Below are 21,617 nucleotides of genomic sequence, written 5' to 3'. Positions count from 1 at the left end.
TTGAGGTCCATTCAAAGCTGTGTGTGTGGTGTCATGTACCAAAAACACTCTGAATCCATTTTTACACGTTCATTTTCCAGCATCTCTCTGAGCCTTACCAAGAACAGGCTGTTTCTGTCGCCGTGTCTTTAAGGCTCATTAATATTAACGACCCTCTGTTCTGATTGGCTAACTGTTTCAAGAGTGAAACGTGAGACACCGCAGCCCGGCAGCTACAGGTTGGGAAAACTCTCCGGTAATAAACAATGACAACCGCTCAACCGCTTTGAAAAAAACACTTTGTTAGTCTATTATTTCTTACAAAAATGATAATGAGCGAACCTTTGTGACGCCACAAAGTTACGGAAGTCCAAACGGCTCGTTTAGAGGCTCGCTTTTCTAATATGGATTGTGTGGATTTAGTTGGCGACCGTGCGTTTTGATACTTTCACCATGTTTAGATAGACCATCCAACTCCTTTATAATCAAAGACGCAGGGGAAATCCTGTTTTACACCATATGGGACCTTTAAACTGAAGGTGTTCCCTTTAGATCATATAACAGTAATAAAGTGACAACGAAGTAAAACTGTAAGATCTGCAACTTATTTCTTGAGTTGACAAAGTCGTGCGATGCTTCAATTGCTGTTGCTTCAGTATTTATGCATCAACAAGGCAAATTTATGTCTTCTTAGGATAATGAGTTGTGCTTGTTGTTGGGCACCGGCCAGGATAACATTAGCAGTGTGTTCAGCCAGGAAATCATCTGTTTACTGTTACTCAACGGTAGTTTCATCCCATTTCTGAAAAATCCCATTAAGCTTGGCCCACCTAACTCTTGTGGTAACCAGGGAGTTAGTTAGCGATCTTCTTGTTTTCTCTTGTTTTTTATTCTTATGTATGTACACTACTTTGAAGAGAGCTTTTCACTTAGTGCATATGCATTGGTAAGTATTGTATAAAAGCCATGATATGCTTTAGGACGGTCTTTGCTGTGATTATAGGTACTTCGGTGCCGCCAACTTCTTTCCCATTGCATCACAACCATAATCACAGTAAACATCGCCCACTTGGGTATTATCCCTACACTCCTGAATGGGTTTGAATCCATCTCCTGCCACAAAGTCACACTTCCCTCTCTCTCCTCTTCTTCCCGTCTAGAATAAAGAGAGGAATGTCATTACAGCCCTGATTGCAAGGTAGTGGAAATGAGGACTCCATTAGGTAACGTAATAACCGGTGTCAGTCAGCTGGTCTTTGATCACCAAGGCACCGGGCTTTGATTACAACTTGAAGTTTCTTAATCAGTTCATGCACATTCCAACACATACACTCACACACACGGAAACACACCATATTCTCTAAATTGATACCAGAATCATCCGAACGTTACGTTACAACGTTACGTGCAATGCCATCAATGGGACCAATTAAGCCTGGTGATAATCATGATTCATATTACAATTAAGCCAAGAGAATGGCTCTCTTTGCGTGTGTGTGTGTGCATGTGGGTGTGTGTATTACCCATTCCCCGCTTATTGAAATGCATGGCACCGTATGAGTATTGGCAGCACAGCTAGATGGTTTCACTTCACTAGTTGGCAGATTGGACGCTGCGGCAGCTTAGCACAGGGTGCACACACACCACAGCAGACTCTGTCAACCATACGGACACACACACACACACACACACACACAGAGTCAGTGGAACAAAACAGAAGTTTCCACTGATCGATTTAGCCTAGTCATACCAGGTCTGGTTAGCAGCAGAAGTCCCTGAGTCATCCTCCCTAAGTTGAACATACTTTGGAGGAGTAGAAAATTTTGAATCGCATTTGTATTTGTGGCCTGTGTTATGTTAAAATCGAATTCAAGTTGCATTTTTAAACATCAATATGTCAAATTAATTGTGATACCTTGATATATTAGTGTGTGTGTATGTGTGTGTGTGTGTGTGACCTTGGCTACGCAGTGCGCACAGTCTGTAAATCAACACGGGGATAAACACTGCAAGATGCTCCAAGAATCCCATCCTCTGGACTGACTTCTGACGGCAATTTGTTTCTCCTGAAACCGGATCCATCTTGGTTCGATAAAGCGCCCCGTCCAGAGTATGCGGAGCGAACAAGACTCCAGAAATAGAGGCGGGGGGGGGGGGGGGGGGGAATGGAAAAGAGAGGGGGGGGGGGGGGGGGGGATTGGCTGTAAAGAGAGGGAGAGATATGTACAATAAGCCGTCCTCACCGCATTGTCGCTGTGATATAAATACTGTCCTATTTCCATGCAGCATTCAGGCCTTTTGTTTAATAGATTAAATCAACTAAAGCTGCCGTCACATAAATAGCCAAGTCAGTGATTAATGGGGGAAGCGGTGTCATGGCTGGCTGGGATTTCACATGTGGGGGCCATCTTTGGAGAGAGTTGAGAAGTGTCCTCGCTCGCTTTTTGTTTCTCCCTCTTTCCCTCCGCCCTCATTTGCTCCATACATATGTTCTGGTAAATATGGTTTATTTTATGCAGATAGGTCCAGTGCGACGTTGTAAACAGGCTCAGATAGACTTCATGTGTTTGGACCCCCAGTCACAGTGCAGCTACAGTGTGATATACACACTGTGTACGCTGTGGAAGTCGCAGCATGCACATCCTGAAGATTGGAGAAAAAAGATAGAAGAAGTTGATACATTTCTATTAAAGTAATAGGAAAAGCTGTAAAACCTGCCTCACTCTGCCTTAAGGAGCTGCTGACCCACCTAAAAAAAATGCATTAGTATTATTTTAGTGTCCCGTGATGGTCTAAATGCTGATTCAGAGGCTTTTCCCACCCTGACAAGAATAAAGTTCTGAGGTAAACACTTGCTACTTGTAATTTGGGGATTTTTGGGCATTAAAATTGTCAGAAATGATCTTACTGTAAATTATAAGTGCTGATCAAAGAGCAGTTCACCTCCTTTGTCATAATCAAAGATCATAAGAAGTGTTATGTTCCAAAAATGAGATCCACCATCTGGAAAAAGTAGCATCTAGTCTCGGAAAATGATTCATTACAACAAATTCTGGAATTTTGAAAGGATAAATGAAGTCCTTGGGTGACAAACTGAACAAAATGGGATATCCATCATGTGACAGGATGAAAGAAACAGCTCACTATGAATTATCATTGAAGCGATGAGTGAATTAAGAGTTGATGTTACTTTGAAGAAGACACATAATCAGTTGTAATTTGACATACTGAGCAATGAACATCAGATCATCATTTTAAACCCAAATGGATTTGCAGCATTTCAGAATTAAACCTTTTAAATACTAACAGTTTCATAGACTGCATCTTCTATATTTGTATTAGACATTTAAATATAATGTTTCTTTTTATGATTTAATCATCTTTAAGAAATTACTCCAAGTAGAAAGATAGAAGAGGAAGACACCAGACTCCAGAACTATTCTCAAAAACTAAGGTAAAGACTGAAATCAAACTTTAAAGATTATTTTTGAGATTTCTGGATGTGTTAGTACAATAATAATAAAAAAAAACGTTTAATTTTGACATGTCACAGCCTCGACACCCTCAAAAACAGTCCATGTTATTCAGAGTAAGACTCAAGTTTACCAGCGTGTTTACAAGTAGCGGGAAATTGGCCTGGTGGTTTGTGCAGACAGAACCTGTGAACACATAATTAACCGAGTAAACAGCTGAACTGTGAAGACTTTGAAGGAGGAGACTTGACAAGAATGGAGTTCCTGCCACCTAGTGTCACACTGGGCTTTTACACTGAGGGAGAAGACAGACAGATCCAGTGAATTCATGCACTAATAGGAGTCAAAAGAGCCTTGTGCACATTTTGTACACACACACACACACACACACACACTAGGAATTGGTACACCGAGAGAGACTGTTGATTTATTGATAACTAACTGTTAATAAAAGTACTGTGCGGTTTTTCTTTTTCTCACTGTTTTGGACCTATATGTTTCATTAAATGTCTAATATTACTGTAATACATCTTTTTTCCTTTTTAGCCTTAAAGGGATACACCAGTTTTTGGGGGAATTGTGCTATTGGTCAACTGACTCATTAAAGGAATAGTTCACCCAAAAATGAAAATGTTGTCATTAGCAATAATAAAAATCTTCCCATTTGGGTCACTGGGACAAACTCTTATCAAATGGGGGTTCTGTGGCTCTATTGTGGGTCTATTTGGGGGTCTGTGACATGAAAACCTAAAATATAGTTACATGTCACTATTCTGTTTTATTGCACAAGCCACTGTAGAATTCATGCAATAATATTTTTTCCTGGGACCCTGACCTTTAAACAGCAGATGGCGTCTGCAGAAAGACACAGCATTAAGGAATCTATGTGTGTGTGTGTGTGTGTGTGTGTGCATGTGTGTGCGTGTGTGTAGGTGTGTGTGTGTGTGTGTGTGCGTGTGATTTACTGGAAGAACAGTCCCCTAAAATAGTGGTTATGTTAGAGTCACATGAGCCACATGTTCTTTTTTTTTTATTGTTTACGATTCATTCCTGTATTAAGCCCTATAAAGTGTATGTGTGTAATTGCGCATACACATACACACACATACACTCAATACAATACACACAACACCTGGTTGCATGCATACACACACACACACTAATTTTCTCTTTTTCACTCTCTCACTCTCTTTTTTTTGTACTTCTTTGTATCACTTTTACAATGCTCTGGTGCATGTGTGTGTGTGCATGCATGCATGTGTACTTGTTGCGTGTGTGTGTGTGTGTGTGTGTGTGTGTGTGTTTTTTCACCCTGCAGGGTTTTTTACGGTCCTCCCCCTGTCGTTCTATGTTCCCAAAAGCCTCATAACACACACTCAGCATTACGGTAAGCTGCATGTGTGTACAGGTACTGTGTGTTTTCTTCTTCTTCTTCTTCTGGTGCCTTAAAGGCAAAACAGTCTGAGCCAAACCTGCTGCTTTTTGGACTTCGACTGGCTTGGACCTGCCCAGGCCCGGACTCTCTGGCCCGCCTCCAGCCTGGGTGTTCCTTTGTTTTATGGAAATGGGAAAAAGAAAAACAAAAAGTAGATGATGACTTCATCCCTCAGGCTGTTTACATCCAGCTTGGTTCACACCACCCTGCTACTCACTTTCTATCTCTGCACTTACAACAAAGAACTGGTAATCCTGATAATCCGCAGCAGAACTATAAACTACACATCATATTCTATAGGAATATTATAGTAATATACCATAAAGTATGATATGGTCTCTTTCTTATTGTGTACCACATACACACTATAAGGGCCTATAGGAATATTTTTCAGCAGGGTGAAGCAAGACACACACATACACACACATACAGTATATATAAACACAGACACATATGCACACCCATACACACACAAGCACACACACAAGGGGTAGGGTAAACTTTTACATTTAACTCCATGCTAACATTTAATATGGTTTAGAGCACACACACACACACACACACACACACACACACACACACACACACACACACACACATAATCATTATTACAATAACCAATATGCCCCAATATAGGCCTACCTTACTGGCGTTTGAATGATTTGCATAACTACATTGTGAACTTTGGAACTGTTTTACATTGTTATAGATATTTCTGATTATGTCAACCCAAATAATCATCTCAATAAGGTCTGAATATATAATTTTGTTTGTGTTGGTTTTTGAAAATGTACGTTTTGTAAGCTGCTTTGGCAAATATTGTTTCTGATAAACAGCCATGGCAGTAAAGTTATTGGCTTTAGGGAGAGACCTCATCCACTAGCTGAATCAAAGCGCCCTCTTGTGGTTGTCCCTCGGCTCTGCAGCTCTGAAAGCTGCCCATAAATTACACAACTTCTGGAAAGGTCCTCAGCTTCAGGAGCATCAAGCTAGACAGTGTTAACCAGGATAACACCGGAAGATGAGCGATTCTGCCTTCAAAATAAAAGCATACAATTTGTCGGGGTGGGGGGAGCAAAGAATAAGCACGCAATGGGTGCGGAACAACAAAAAAATCTGTACTTTGTGGAATTACTGGTTTATGTAGCCGATAACTATAGCTATAAGTAATATCTAGGCCTAGTTAACTACAGCTGTATACTGATTATTATGTGTATTATGTATTATGGTGCAAGATGATGATTTCCTGGTGAAAGAGTTTATTAGAAAAGGAGTGAGTGTGCAAATGAGACAGACCTCGTTCCCTTGTTTAAATGAAGTGCATGTGATAGATATTGTTCACTGGTTTTGGTTTATTTGTAGCTTACCCTCTTTAATTATTAACTCTATACACACAATTCCTGTGAACAAATTAAATAGCCTAATTTAAAAAAAAAAAAATCACATAGGCCTATTCACGAAGGATGCATAATATGGTAAGAAACTATTGACAAGGATATTGAGAGTTAATGGGTACTGTCGTCAGTATGCAGACTGGAGGGATGTTATAGAGATTATAAAGGATTTGTATCGGCTATGTCCCAAAAATAGCTCTATATTATAATTTGTTAGGTTTGAATCCATTCGCAAGCTTTTAATACAAGTTAAGTGTTTTATATATGGCGTCATGCGCACGAGTTAATACCTGCCAAATACATAATTTCACCTACAGGGCAGCTCCGTATTTATAGAGATAGCTTGTGTTAGCCTAAGTTACTCAAAAACCGTCGAAAGAAAAGTGCGTCAACGAGGGCTTTTATTTTGAATCTTGAGACCGGAAGCGGTGTGTAATATCGCGGCTAGCTTGACACTGGCGGCATACTCAGCCAGTGAATCACAAGTCGACACCTTCCCCCGTTATCCGCTGGTATAAATATCAGCGGGACGGCGCTGCAGCAGCTTCAGCCGCTCTGGAGACTCTGGACCCGCAGAGAGGTGAGTCACACTCGGGCTTTTATTTGCAGGCGCTCCGCTGCTCGGTTTGGTCTCCATAAGATTCACAGATGCTCAGAGAAAAGACTATTACAATGTAATAATATAATATGATATGATAAAGCACAATATATCTTTATGATTATAATATTCTCTCATAAGGCAGCTTGAACAGAGCAGAACAGAATAGAAAAGGCTCCAAATGCAATAAAATAACTCAGTTTTCCAGGTGGAATTTATAAGATGAATGTCAAATTATAAACAATATAACTTTTATTATATAGCCCAATGTTCCTTAATTATTTGGGTCACTGTAATTGTTTCTGACTGTGCAGAAATGCTGACCTCATGGCTGGAGGGGTGACTGTTTGTATTGCTCTCTCATGGGTGTGACCTCCATCCCTGGATCCAAACAACTGGATTAGCACTGACGGCATCATGTGGTTCACCTCAGCACACTTTAAGGCTTTTAAACCTATCCAGGGCAACGGTCACTGGAAAATAAGAAAATAAACACTTTACTTGCTTTACAAAACAGAAGACAATTTATTGCCTCAGTAGGAAAGATACTTTAAGAAAAAAAAACATCATAAGCAAACAGAATCCAAACGTGGTATTCATAATCATAGATATTCAATTTTAATACAGGAGCAAATTTCTTCCAGACTACAATGAACCGTAAAATGACTGTACCCAAACTGATTTTCTAGGGATATTAATACATTTTCTGGTTCAGAACTGACTGTTATTTCAGCATAACCATGTGATATGGGTCATTCAGGTGGAAAATCCCAAACAGATGTAAAAATGAGTCCCAGGATACCAGCCTCCAATTTACCGTAAATGGGGCAGAGATGGTATCACAGATTGGTTCCTTGTTCCTTTCAGTTCTAGCTTTGGGAAATAGTTGTTTGTGCAGGTTTGAGTGTAACAGAGAGAAGGACGGACAGAGACAGCAGCAGAAGTAATCAACTGTGATCAGGGACAGTTTCTGACCCCTGCTGCACTGTTTGTCTCCATCAGTTTTAGGCTTTGCAGACAAATCCCTTGTAATATGCAGACATCAGTCCTGTTTTTGAACTCTATTGTGGGGACTTTGTATGTGTTTTAACATCTGGATACCAACAGTACCAGATTTGAAACTCAAGAGCTAGTTTTAATAGCTCAGCCACAGACAATAATGCATAGGCTGCACAGTAAACAAGTACGCATTTAGCACTAGTTACATGCTTGTCAGCTGTCAGCAATGAAAACATAAATATATAACATAAATATATAAAATCTCTCTCTCTCTCTCTTTGATTATATATATATATAAATATATATATATATATATATATATATATATATATATATAATATATATATATATAATCATCATATATATATATAATCATCAATAATAGCTCACTATTATAACTTAAAGTGTCAATTTTACCACTTTTAACTATTATGTAAAAAGTGTCATGGAGAACATGTATTGAGAAAGAGTCCAGGTTTTTAGAACAGCAAATGTAGAAGCTTTCATGAACTGTCTGTAGGTTGAATCACAGACATTTATTTTTATGAAAATGTTGCGCGATATTACTTTAACAGCAAACATCATCTTCTATTAGCTAGCAAAATGCTTCCAACAGCAATTTGAACTTCCAGCTTCCAAGCAATTTGAATTATAATGAAATGTGAAATGGATAAAGCAATTTTCCAATACAACAGCAGTGAAAACTATCTTCCTTATGGTCTATAAAGGTTACTACCACAGTTAGTTCAGACAGTTCATTAAGGACTTAATGAAAATCCTAAAGTCTCTTAGGCATATCAGCACATGGTGATGCTCGCCAGAAAAAATATCTGCTCTGCATTGTATTGCACCTCATTGTATTTCACCTCATGAGACTAAGTGAACTTTCTGGAAGGCCTTCCAGTGTCCCATAGACAACATCTGGAGTGCAGGACGATGCATTTTTATAGTTGTGTAACCAGGATCCCTGCTGCTGGAATTAAGCAAAGAGCTGGGCCTCTGCAAACTCTCTCTCTCTCTCTCTCTCTCTCTCTCTTTCTCTCTCTCTCTCTCTCTCTCTCTCTCTCTCTTTTCTCTCCTCTAAAGCATTACTCACTTTTTCCCCTCTCTCCAAGGCTTACTCATTTATTTGTGCTCATTAAATTGCTACAGGCATTCTCACCCTGTTTACAAATCTCCCATTAACTGGCATGTTAGAATTAAGCGAGAGGATTGCCAGCTATTGTCACATGTAAAATAACCTCATTGTATAAGCGGCTGCAGGCCTGAACACCCACATTTAGAAGAAAGTGGGACATTTTCTTTCCTCAGCGGGAGTTGAGTCCCACTGGCTTTGGAACAGTGGAAGGAACATGTGCATGATTTTGACTGCAGATTAAAGGAATATACCATTTTTGGGGGGTAATTGTCCTGTTGGTCAAATTACCTGTTAAGTGATGAGAACATACACATCAAACATACACATACACATCCAAAAGGTCTCATGTAACACCAATCCTGATGTCTTTACACTGGCTTCCCATCAAATTCAGAATCCAGTTCAAGATTCTTGTAATCACGTTCAGAGCCTTGCATGATCAGGCACCTGCTTACATTAAGGAGCTACTGCAGCCTTATATTACCAGTAGGACTCTGAGGTCCTGATCAGGGTTTGTTGGTTGTTCCTCGCTCCAGGCTTAAGACAAAGGGTGACTGTGCTTTTGAGGTTGTAGCTCCTAAACTTTGGAACTCTCTCCCACTGGACTTAAGATCTGTGGACACTGTGGACACTTTTAAAAAGCAGCTCAAGACCCATTTGTTTAGACTTGCTTTTGTTTCATTTTTCTTTATCCATTTTTGTGATGTCTTATGTTTTTAGCTGGATGTCTGCATTTAATGTCTGTTGCTCTGTTTATTATTTTGCTTTCTTTGTTTTATTGTGAAGCACTTTGTGACGTCTGTTCCTGAAAGGTGCTATATAAATAAACTTATTATTATTATTATTATCAAAATCATCCATGTGTCCCCAGTAGATCATTGGATCTGGTGCTCCATGCTAACACTAAAGTGTTCCCATTTCCTCACTTTTGAGATAATGCTAACTGGCCTACTATCACTCATCATAGTGTATGCTAAAGTGTTAGCATGGAGCACCAGAGCCATTGATGTACCAGGGACACATGGATGATTTTGGTGTCTCTGTTCTCATCACTTAACAGGTTGATCAATTTCTTTAAAAAACACTTTTCTTTAAAAAACACTTTCACCACAATGATTGTGGAGGTATGGGCCTATTTTAATGTCAGAAGTAATATCTATAACTGTCAAATAGTAGTCAGATCAAATAGACTTCCAACATTCATAATACTCCTTAAACAGTTGAATACAGTTTCAATCTAGGAGGTATTTTCTTAACCCTGACAATGAAATCATGATCAAAACAACTGGCACTGAAAACTGGGACAGTATATTTCTTAACACGTATCCAGGGTGACTGAGCTCCATCCTCTCACTTTTCCAGCAACACCCTGCTTCACATTCATACAGTCTTCAGGAATGAGTTACAACAGTGTTACTTCTCAGTCTGACAATGGCTGAACGACTGATGCATTTAGAATCCCATGCTGTGTGTTTGGAGGAGAAGGGGGGATTAGGGTCGGCTGCTGCAGAAATAATCAACAGAGATTAGACTGTGAGTTCATCTGTCAGATGACCATGTGTGTGTGTGTGTGTGTGTGTGTGTGTGTGAGAAAGAAAGCAAGAGCTACAATCACGGTCTGTTGAATGTGTCATTGTTGAATATAGGGGCAGCTGACCAATCATACGTCAGAGAAATGGGTAAACACAGGAAGAGCCTGCTGATGCCTTTATAAGGCACAGTGGGTCAAACTCACCCAAAACACTGATCTGAGGTCAGTTTTTTAATAATATCCCTACTAAGGCTTTATGAATAGGAAAGGGAACTGTAGAAACTGATACATAGAGAAGGCATCACTTCCTGGGCAACTTCACCCTGATAAACTAGTAACATGAACCGCTGCCTTTGATGAATTATAAATGTGTATTGATTGTTATTGTTATTTTTATGTTATGCTGTGTAAGGGTGGAAAACAGCCGAGCAAGCGCGGTCATATTCTGCTGCGTAGGTCCCTGTCTGGATTGTGAGGATCCATATCGCCCTCTAGTGGTGGTGGAGTGGCATTACAACAACACTACAGATTGTCAGGAGACAGGGATCAGAAGCTAGGGTTCGACTTATATGGGTTTTTGTATATTCAATATCTTTAAATTTGACAATTTTTGTGATACAAAGAATCCAAAAAATCAAGTGTTTCCCCCAGAATTGTATTCTTGTCAGGGTGGAAAAGCCTCTGAAACAGCATTTAGACCATCATGGGACACTAAAACTCTCTATTGAAACAATGGAAAATAATGAGAATAGTAAGACATATTCATGCATACTTTTGTGGAATCTGATCAGAATTCAGATTCAGGTTTCAGGTTAAGGTTAAAAAAAACAAACAGAACACTGGCACTCACAGAACAATAGTCTTCTTATTTATTATGGGCAAAAACGAACGCGTATCAGCTAGAAGCCATCATCAGCATAATTTATATAGACAGGTGTGGTTCAAACACCAACCAGAAAAGAGAATATTTAATTGCATAATAGGATCCATCTGTGAATGAACCGCCCAGATACGGCCTCTCCTAATGAAGGAGGTGTGACCACAATAATCAGAAAAAACAATGACTGGTGTCACAAGCTGAAAAGTAATGAATATATAAAACTGAATGCCCAAGACCGGAAACATATAGCAAGAGACTATATAAAAAGAGCTATACAAACCAGATTAATAAATGAAGATGCACATAAATAAAAAAACAATTGCCGACTAATGAATGCTCTATGTAAATAGAGGGCTCAAACTACTCAGTTAATAGAAAAAACTCTGAAACAACTCTGAAACAGGATATGTCTATAATGGGGACACATAGCCTGTAAAAAGAAATAAATTAAGAGCTATATGACCCTGTTAGCCCAAATAGTTTGAATTTTTCAAGACAGCATCAAAAACATTATAAAGAAATAACCTTCATACTGTATGAACATACATTCACATTGTATATGAGCCGCGATAGAGGAAAAATAGTAATCCACTAAATACATATAAAGAATCCAATTATAGCAAGGACAAATAGCATGTAAAGTTTTAATTAAGAGCAATATGCCCCCGTTAAATAGTTTGAACCCTTTCAAGAGTATATAGAAAAAAATATCATGGAAAAAATGTCAAGACTAAATACTTATACAAAATATAGTAAAGATAAATAGCATGTAAAAGGAAACTAATTAAAGGCTATATGACCCTGTCAACTAGCATGAATCCTTTCAAGAGAGCACAGTAAAATATCGTAGACATAATGTCAAGAATAAATGACAAGAACGAATAAATCTACACAATCTAAATATGGAATCCTAATATAGTAGGGACCCCGATAGATTATACGAAGCAACCCAACAGTAGTTCTTCGTTCAAACCCTTTGGGCTCTCAGTTTGTAATGTGTGAATCCAATATGCTTCCCTCTGTAACAGAAATCTGTCCCTATCACCACCCCTTTTAAAAGGATGTACCATTTCTATACCTTGAAATTTAAGGGAACATATATCATGGCCAGCTGAATTGAATTGTCTGGCCAGCGGGGATTTTTCATCATCGTCAAATCATAGTTTTAAACTCCCGTTTAGTTTTACCTATATATGCTAACCCACAAGGACATTCAGGTTAAGGTTCCCATAGACAACCAGTGTAGTATTGATGCATTATACATTAAATATGTAATCAAACAACTGACTGACTGATATCTGATTTTTAATAAAAGGCCAATATATTGGTTTACCCCTAATATACAGCCATTTGTTTTTCTGCACATAACTTAAAACATAAAACTGTTGGACCCTGAATAGTTTGGTGCTTCTTTAGGTGCTGAAGGGAACTGATCTGTGTTGTTTTCCCAGGTTTTGTTCTTCATCGCCTGCTGGCCCCGTGAGCGTCAGAGAGGATGTTGATGATGATCATGATGATGAAGAAGAAGGTGCCAAAGTCTCTGGCTGTGGTGGCTCTTCTGCTGGCCTCAGCCAACTGCATGGTCATTCCCTCTAAGGAAGACCTCAGCCGTAAGTCTCAGTGCACGTCTCTGGGTCTATTAGGGCGGGATTGCCTATCAGCAAACTTGTGAAGTAGAAATGAAAAGTCTGAAAATGTATAAATTACAGCATGTGTGCGTGGTGTGAAAGATAACAGCAGCAGAACACGCTTGAAAGAAGACGAAAAATCTGAAAATACATGCAGACAAAAATCCGGGAAAAAAATACACACAGTTCACAAACACACTATCCACGTTTCTTCACAGAGATCTCACTGCTGGGAGAGAAGTACCTGGACCAGCAGATCGAGAACGCCATCAACGGCGTGAAGGAGATGAAGAGCGTGATGGAGAAGTCGTCCGAGGACCACCAGAAGTTCCTCAGCGCGCTGGAGAAGACCAAGCTGCAGAAGGAGGTAGGGACGCTCTGCGCTTTGTCTGGAATCCACAGAAGAAGAAGAACTGGGTCTTTAAAGATGCCGTCTCTGTCTGAATGCAGGAGGCGATGCGTACGGCCCAGCAGATGGAGGCCGAGCTGGAGCAGGAGGAGGAGGTGTGCAACGAGACCATGCAGGCTCTGTGGGAGGAGTGCAAGCCCTGCCTGAAGAACACCTGCATCAAGTTCTACTCCAAAACCTGCAGCAGCGGCTCCGGACTGGTGGGACGCCAGGTCAGGAGATCCCACACACACAAACACATTGGATGGAACTCAGTTGTCGTTGTTGTTCTTCCTCCTCATTGTCCCCCCTTTCCAGCATTTGAAACATGAGGATGAGGTCTTTTTTTCTCCTCTCCTCTCCAGCTGGAGGAGGTGCTGAACAGAACCTCTCCCTTCTCCATCTGGATCAACGGGGAGAACATGGATGTTCTGGAGAGGGAGGGGCAGCGGCAGAACGAGTACTTCCAGAACCTGGAGGAGCGATACTCAGAGGTGTCCGACAGCGTGGACAACATCTTCTTGGACAGTATGAAGGTACTAGTGTATATGTATACCATGGGGATAAACAGTGGACCAGGGTTGGGGTCAATTCATGGATGAACTCATCAATTTCAATTCAACTGAGGAATTGGAATTGGAAAAAACCCAGAGAAACGGAATTGGAATTTAACTGGAATTTCAGTGAAATTCTGTGAAATTCCATGTTTTTTTGTTTTTTCTTACCACTATCTGAGATAGTGTTATATATTATCAATACTGAATATCATAGAATGTTAAAGGGACCTTTCAGGTGGTATTCGAATGTATTTGATTGGTTGGATTCTCTTTTATTTGATTCATAATGTTTATTTTATAAGTCAAGACAATCTCTCTTAGAAGTGGCATTTCATGGAATTTAATGGAATTCAACTATGTTTCCTGTCGTTCCAATTCAATTCCAGTTCTGTTTCCTTAGAGCTGGGTATAATTCCAATTCCAAGTCCAGGAATTGAATTGGAATTTACCATGCATTCTCTGTTCGATTCATGAATGGCCCAAACCCTGCAGTTAATAAATATGAAGTTCTCAGTACTGCAAGTGTTGCCTGAATTTACTCTTTTCCAGTACATATTTCCATCCCCACTTTCCTCATCTTTCTATCCCTGTGAGGACATTTGGTCGCTTCCCATCATCCCTGCAGAGGTACGACAGGTACAACAGCACCGACTCTCTCTCTGTTTTCCCTCTGTCTCTCTCAGGTGTTCGATCACATGCGCTCCCTCCACCCTCCGATGTTCCCCGGCCCCTTCCGCATGCCCAGCCTGTGGGGACCGGCGCCCGGCGCCCACGGGGGCCTCCAGGACCGGCCGAGCCGCGTGGCCCGCTCGCCCTTCCACGAGCCCGAGTTCCACGGCTTCCAGAGCATGTTCCTCCCCATGATGGGCATGGCCCGGAACCTGTTCGGCTCCATGAGCTCCATGATGGACATGGACTCCGACATGGACGGCCCTACTGCTGAGGGTGCGCTTTCTGGGCTTTCCTGAGTTTATTCACTATCAGTCCAATATTCAAAATGCTGCAAAAAAAGACAAGAGAAAAAAAAAGATCAATCCAATATGGTCCAGATATGTTTTCAGTTCTCTAGTGAATACCAGTGATTCGTATGTACATCCAGTCTAAGAGCTGGGTCAAGACTGAGTCAGCAGAAAATTGATAAATCTCACACTCTATTCATTAGTTTTTCATTATTTATTATGACAAAAACTCACCGCCAGCATTTTAATCGAACGTAGATCTTTCTCAGGTAAACATGACAACTCCTCATTTGCATATTTCCAGTCATGTGATCAATTTGCACAGCTGTAGGTCTTAGAAGTCCTGGCAAAGTGCAATAAAAAGAATAAAAAGCTGTAGGTTGGCCGCAGCCATAGATTTTTAATTTTCATAATGCAATTAAAAAACATTTGGAGCAGTTTTACATTGCTGCTTTGTCAGATTCGCTCATCAGTGCTGGGCTGGGCTCCTCATATGTCTGTGCATATTTCCAGTCCAATTACGAAATTATGATCATTGGATTATGAAATTGTTGGATTGTTGTATTCTGAAATTCTGACTGGATTATGAACAATGACAAAGGAAGGTCAGTGTTTTTTAAGTTAGCTGCAAATTCATATATGTATACTTATAATAAAATAAAAGCATAAAATAAAAGCAGCAAGCATTTGACAGAACATGTATGGTATATGATATTGCGGCATGATAAAGGTACCTATCAAAACAGCTTTGGAAACTGTTTTGAACTGATAGAAAGATATTAATTTTTTTGCAGTTACACAGGTTTTCAACATTGTATCAACATCTCTTCAACGTCAGAATGTTTGCTGTGTAAATACAAACTTTCTCTTCCAGTGTTTGTCCAGATCCGGTCTGACCTGTGTGTTTTGTGCTGTGTGTGTTTTGTGCTGTGTGTGTGTGTGTGTGTGTGTGTGTGTGTGTGTGTGTGTGTGTGTGTGTGTGTGTGTATGTGTGTGCGTGTGTGTGTGTGTGTGTGTGTGTGTGTGGTGGCAGACGGCAGTGTGAACGAGGACGTGGTCATCACCAAGCCGTTCGGCGACGGCAGGATGACCTGCAGGGAGATCCGCCGCAACTCGGCCGGCTGCATCAAGCTGCGAGAGGAGTGTCAGAAGTGCAAAGACATCCAGAACATCGGTATTATGATTCTCCTTTCATATTGTGACTGACAGTTTCAGTCTGAAATGGAAGGCTGGTCATCAGAGGACCAAAAACTCACACATGCACACGTTCCTCGCTTGTACAAAGATAGTGAAAAGCACTGAAAAGTATGGAAATGGCCCAAAATAACCAAGGCTCTGTAAAAAAAAAAAAGAAAAAAAAAATTATAGATAAAAAAAATCTCATAGGCCAGGGTAAATATGGATAAAAGAAGGGTATGTTACAGTTGGCATATGTTGGTTGGGTTTAAGCATCAGCATGCAGCTAAATACAGATATACAATTGCCTTATACTGAGAGTTTTGTGCAGTTCCTTTTCTTTTCAATATTAAGAAGGAAAATAGATTATTGGTGTTATTGAAATAGATTATCGGTATCAGAGAACATCCCCAAAACAAAAATCATATGCCAGAGCCATGTGCAACATAATAATGCTTATACTAATTCTTATATTAATACTACTCTAAGAATAAGAATAAGAATAATATCAGTCTTTATTTATATAGCACTTTTCAAAAAAGAAGTTAGCTTAACAAAAAGGGCAGCAAAAAGAAAAAACTGGAAAAAAGGAGAAACAGCAATAGTGAGGGGAAAAAAAAGTAAAAATCAAAATATTAGTTATGGAACGTCAGAAATGAAAGCAGAGTGACTTGTCATCCATTTTCACACACTGGATGATCTCTATCTCTTATAGAAGAAGATAGATAATCTCTTAATCATTCCTGGACAGTATATTGATTATAAACAGTCTAAGTCTGTATTGTTTAGTTAAAGCAGCAACGGATCTGATCTGTCATCAGTATTGGCCAGTAGTTCATGTTTAGTGCTCAGAATCCTTGTCTGCATCTCAGTTTTCCTCTGCTGGAGAAGCTTCACCTGTCTGCACTCGCCCCCATAATAAACTCAAAGAGCACTTCTTCTCTTTGTTACATGAGACGACTGGTAATGACCGTTCAAAAGGTTAAATTGCTGCAATGAGTTCTTGCTGTATCCTCAGTGCTTAATTTGTAAATGATGAGGTCCCGGAACACCAAGGGGTCGGTGTTCCCGCGAGTCGGTCTGGAGGGAAAAGGTTCCGGAACATATCAAGACAACAAGCGCATTGGAGGCACGGTGTGCTCAGTACAGCCATATAGCTTACTGTAGACCAACAGCCTAAACATTATTAAATGACCAACTATATGACCTTAGACCTCCGACTACTGCTGACCTATAACAATATTTGATTATTGTATAGGCTACATAATGCTCATTTTGTCCAAACCGATTTTACAAACCTGCCCTTCAAGTAGTAGACTAAAGATATAACTGCACTGTGCACAACATAAAAATGCCCGCATATGGCTGTGAGATATCCTAATCATACATAAACACATCAAGGAAACTGTAATGGCTTCAACCATTTACCAGACAAATTCTGGCTCGAGTATACGCATTAATATTCAACACAAATACTTTCATGTATCTATTTTAAACGTAGGAAACAATGTCAGTGAATAATGAAATGACAGCAGTAAAACGTGTCATGGTCGTGCCATGCAGCTAGAAGTCGGCCTACATGCGACACTCAGCTGGACCGCGCTGGTTTTGAAATGCCCACAGTGATGTGGCTTACAGCCCTTCACTCAACCAATTATATTACCAATTATTTCTGGACACTCAACATAACATGCGCAATTGCCCACATATTTAACTGCGGGACTTACAGGTCCGCACTCGAATAATTTCTGTTTTCATCTATGCAAATATGAATTTAGATGTTATTGTCCCAGCAGAGAACTGTAACACGTTTACAAAAAAAAAAAAAACATGCTTACCTTGTCTAATTTTCCAAAAATAGTCCACACAGCGAACATATGGACAGCAAATTCAACTGTCTTTTAGCCATGACGATGTCTGAAGTTTACCATAACACACTCTGCAGAGCAGCTCACTCATGTGACGTCACGTGATTACTATGCGCTTGCTGCTACTTTCTAATATGGTAATCACCTGTCTTCATATGGTAATGAGCCAATTAGGTTTTTGGAAGGGAGGGGAAAGGAAGAGTCAACTATTGGGATTATTACAAAAAAACAAAACAAAACAAAAAAAAACTTTCATGCCACCAGAGGTGCCGGGTCCACACAAATAAGTACCGGAATGCAGGTAGTCCAAAACCGCGAGGATCCGGCACAAATTAAGCACTGGGTATCCTGTTAGCTGGCAAGAAACCCCAGCTGCAGCTCCGAACGGCAATCTGGAGATGTTTGTGTTGCGGTAATGCAGTTACGTTTTATGATCATGTGGAAACTGGGAGCACTTCATATTAATGATCGGAGATGCAGAGAGACTGCAATTTAATTATTTCATCTCTTCATTTGTGTTAACGGTGTTTTGTTCCTCTGCCATGAACAGACTTTGCAGGAAGGAGTCCCAGGAAGAAGTATTAGCTACTAACTTGTGACATGAGGAAAATACAAAGAAGTTCAAATTAAATTTGTATTCAGAACATTTTTCCCGTTTCTCCTTATTGTGTACTGTCCCAAAAAGTAATGAAATATCAAGGATACTGTGGTTACAGTCCCTGCTTTCAAATATCCTGATGAATGTGAGGCAGGCCTAACCTTTTTTCCGAGAGGATATTAAGCATTTTTCATTTCATGCCAAAAGTTTTTTTTAAAGTATTCAGTGTTTCTCCCAGAATTTGATTCTTGTCAGGGTGGAAAAGCATCTAAAACAGCATTCAGACCACCATGGGACACTAAAACCCAGAATAATGAAATATATCCGACAACTGATATATTTGTCCAACCCTACTTGAGATACACACACGATGATGTTTGTATGTTGCCTGTCTCCAGACTGCTCTGGTAAGCGGCCCCTGCAGGGCCCCCTGAAGGCGGAGCTGGAGGACGCTCTGGCCCTGGCCGAGCGCTTCACCCAGGAGTACAGCACCCTGCTGAAGAGGTTCGAGCAAGAGATGCTCAACACCTCCGCCATCCTGGACCTGTTCAACAGCCAGTTCGGCTGGGTGTCGGCCCTGGCCAACAAGACCAAGACCAAGGACGGCATCTTCCAAGTCCAGACGGTACGTAGGACTACTTGACGACATCCTTTAGCTGTCCCTCAATCTCTCTCTTTCTTTTTCTCTCTCCATCTCTCTAGATTAGAAACTTTAATGATTGCTGTGGGGAAGCTGGTAAAAATAAAATACATGTAAGAATAGAACAAATACGGGGGTATTAAAGTTCTATTGGTAAAGCCAATATTGGTAAACCAATATATCGGTCTCACCCTACATACATATGTGCAGATACAGAGGCCACACATAAAAAAAACCCATTGAAACTCCACCCTGGCAGTAAATGACATGTCTCTCCACCCTGTAGGTAATCTCCAGGGACAAGGAGGAGAAAGCCGGTGAAGAGAAGACGGCAGGAGACACTAATGTGTCTGTGCAGCTCTTTGACTCTCCGCCCATGACCTTCACTGTGCCGGGCGACATCCCCTGGTCCGACCCCAAGTTCTCGGAGGTGGTGGCCCAGGAGGCTCTCGACCGCTACAAGGAAACCTCCGTGTGAGTGTACTGTCCAGTAACAGTACAGCAGGCTGGCCCCTTGCGTTGGTGCTCCATGCCAACACTTTAGCGAAGATGTTGGATTTAGATTCCCTGGTGGTTCAAAACAGTATGTTATTTTGTATCATATTTCAGGTAAATTTGACACTAAACTGATAGACATATGATTTAAGTTGATTTACCAATTAGAGCTGCTACAAGTTCTCATTTTCTCACTTTGGAGATAATGCTAGTCGCCTACTATCACTCAACATACTGTATGCTAAAGTGTTAGCTTGGAGCACTGGTGCCAGTGATCTAGTGAAGACACATGGATGATTTTGGTGACTATGTTCTCAACACTTAACAGCTAAGTTGACCAATGGGCCAATGTCCCAAAACCTTTTCCTTTAACACTGGCGAGGCCAAGCCAAGTCAGTTGACAGTCGTTTTGAATTTTAGAACGGAAATCTCTGCTTTCAAAATGTCCCCCTAGGATTTTCCTTGACCCACTTGCTGTACAAATCAGTGTGGTTAGATTTCACAATCCCATGAGGAAGTAGTGGTTAAAGTTATATTTACCCCCTTCAAAGCTTCACACTTCACGGGAATTCACCTCAGCTTACCTTCTAAGGGATTTGTACACTCCTTAGATTGTTTGTGTGACTTGATAGCTAAAAACATGTGCACAGTCATTTATATTTTTGCCCTGGTTATGTCATGTTGTGCTTGTTTGGGTTGATGTTGAACCTGCGCTGGCTAATTCTGATTTCCGTCTCTCTCTTTATTTCTCTAGAGTGGTGAAGTAAAGCCACCGTTAAATTTTCACCCCAACCTGCACTGTCCGCTGACAAGAGAATGTTCTGGATTAATCATCATCTGAGTGAAAACCCCCCTGACACCCCCACGGCAAAAGCTTCAACTCCTTGTCACACCTGGAAAAACCCCATAGCCAACCCACTGATTCTGTTGTAAATCCTCTAGATCCTGCCTTTGCAAGTCATAACAGTTTGACCTCAGAGATTTATATCATCACACTAGAGCTCTTTGTCCTGCTGTAAGATAAGAAATACATGTAGCCATACCTATACTTCCAAGTCCTCACTGTATGTAGGCTAGCTGACGAGCTGGGCTTTCGCAAAAAAGGACTGTAGCACTAAAATGATCTTTGCTTGATTGAGTGTTGATTAATGGAGATGATGTTGGAACTCACATGCTTTGGGAAACACAGTCCAGTGTGTTCGTCCTCCACTTTTGGCCTTTGCACCAGATGTAGATCAAAATCAAATTTGCTCCATCACAAGTCCATGGAACAAAGATTGATTTGCTGCATAGACGCTTGTAGGAAACCCAAATCTGAGCACGTTTCTTCAGGCTGTCAATGACTTTATTGACCTGACTTATTCCTCTATGGGTCTCTGATACAGTTAATATCCCCGTCAGTTCTTGAGGTCTCAGTTGGTTGATTTGGTTTGCTGATTTTAGAGACTAAAGGTTGGGAAAGCGTTGCTGTAATCTAGAAGAAAAGTTGCTCTAGCCGAGAGTGTTAGATACTGTTCAGCGTTGCTTTGAGCCCCTCTGTACAACAGCCTAGCAATGAAGCGATGCATAGAGATTAATAAAACCTGCTCAAGTCTATACTCTGTCTCTGTGCCCTCTTTGTAGACACTGCAGTTTCAAATACATTACAGGGCAAAAAAGTTTATTACTTTACCACTATCACTTTGAGCTTCTTTTGCAACATGACTTAAGCATTTTACAGTGATGAACACATTTGTAAGGAAAAGCATTTCTCATCTATGGAAGAAAAAAATGTTTCACGCTTTAAAAGCATCTGACATTCATGTTTCATTTGTAAGTTTAAAGAAATCATTTTTTGCTTTTAACCATGTAATATGTGACATACTAGTCTACTACTCTTGT

General features: G+C 40.4%; 1 protein-coding gene across 2 annotated transcripts; it reads left to right on the top strand.

Moving 5' to 3' along the window:
* Nucleotides 1-6,788: 6,788 nt before the first annotated feature.
* Nucleotides 6,789-21,332, top strand: clu (clusterin). 2 transcript variants are annotated; one of them, XM_071908700.2, is made up of 10 exons: nt 6,789-6,861; nt 12,879-13,037; nt 13,274-13,422; nt 13,506-13,676; nt 13,809-13,979; nt 14,684-14,945; nt 15,993-16,133; nt 19,000-19,226; nt 19,528-19,715; nt 20,491-21,332. In XM_071908700.2, the coding sequence occupies exons 2-10, from the start codon at nt 12,923-12,925 to the stop codon at nt 20,501-20,503; spliced, it is 1,437 nt and encodes a 478-aa protein (XP_071764801.2). In that variant the 5' UTR covers nt 6,789-6,861; nt 12,879-12,922; the 3' UTR covers nt 20,504-21,332. The 2 variants fall into 2 exon arrangements, with proteins under 2 accessions (XP_071764801.2, XP_071764802.2); XM_071908701.2 differs by lacking the exon at nt 6,789-6,861 and adding an exon at nt 10,532-10,549.
* Nucleotides 21,333-21,617: the final 285 nt, after the last annotated feature.

The sequence above is a fragment of the Centroberyx gerrardi genome, chromosome 18 (assembly GCF_048128805.1).
Source record: "Centroberyx gerrardi isolate f3 chromosome 18, fCenGer3.hap1.cur.20231027, whole genome shotgun sequence".
Classification (NCBI taxonomy): domain Eukaryota; kingdom Metazoa; phylum Chordata; class Actinopteri; order Beryciformes; family Berycidae; genus Centroberyx; species Centroberyx gerrardi.
The sequence above is the reverse complement of the archived record's forward strand: the minus strand, read 5'-3'. Positions and strand labels throughout refer to the sequence as shown.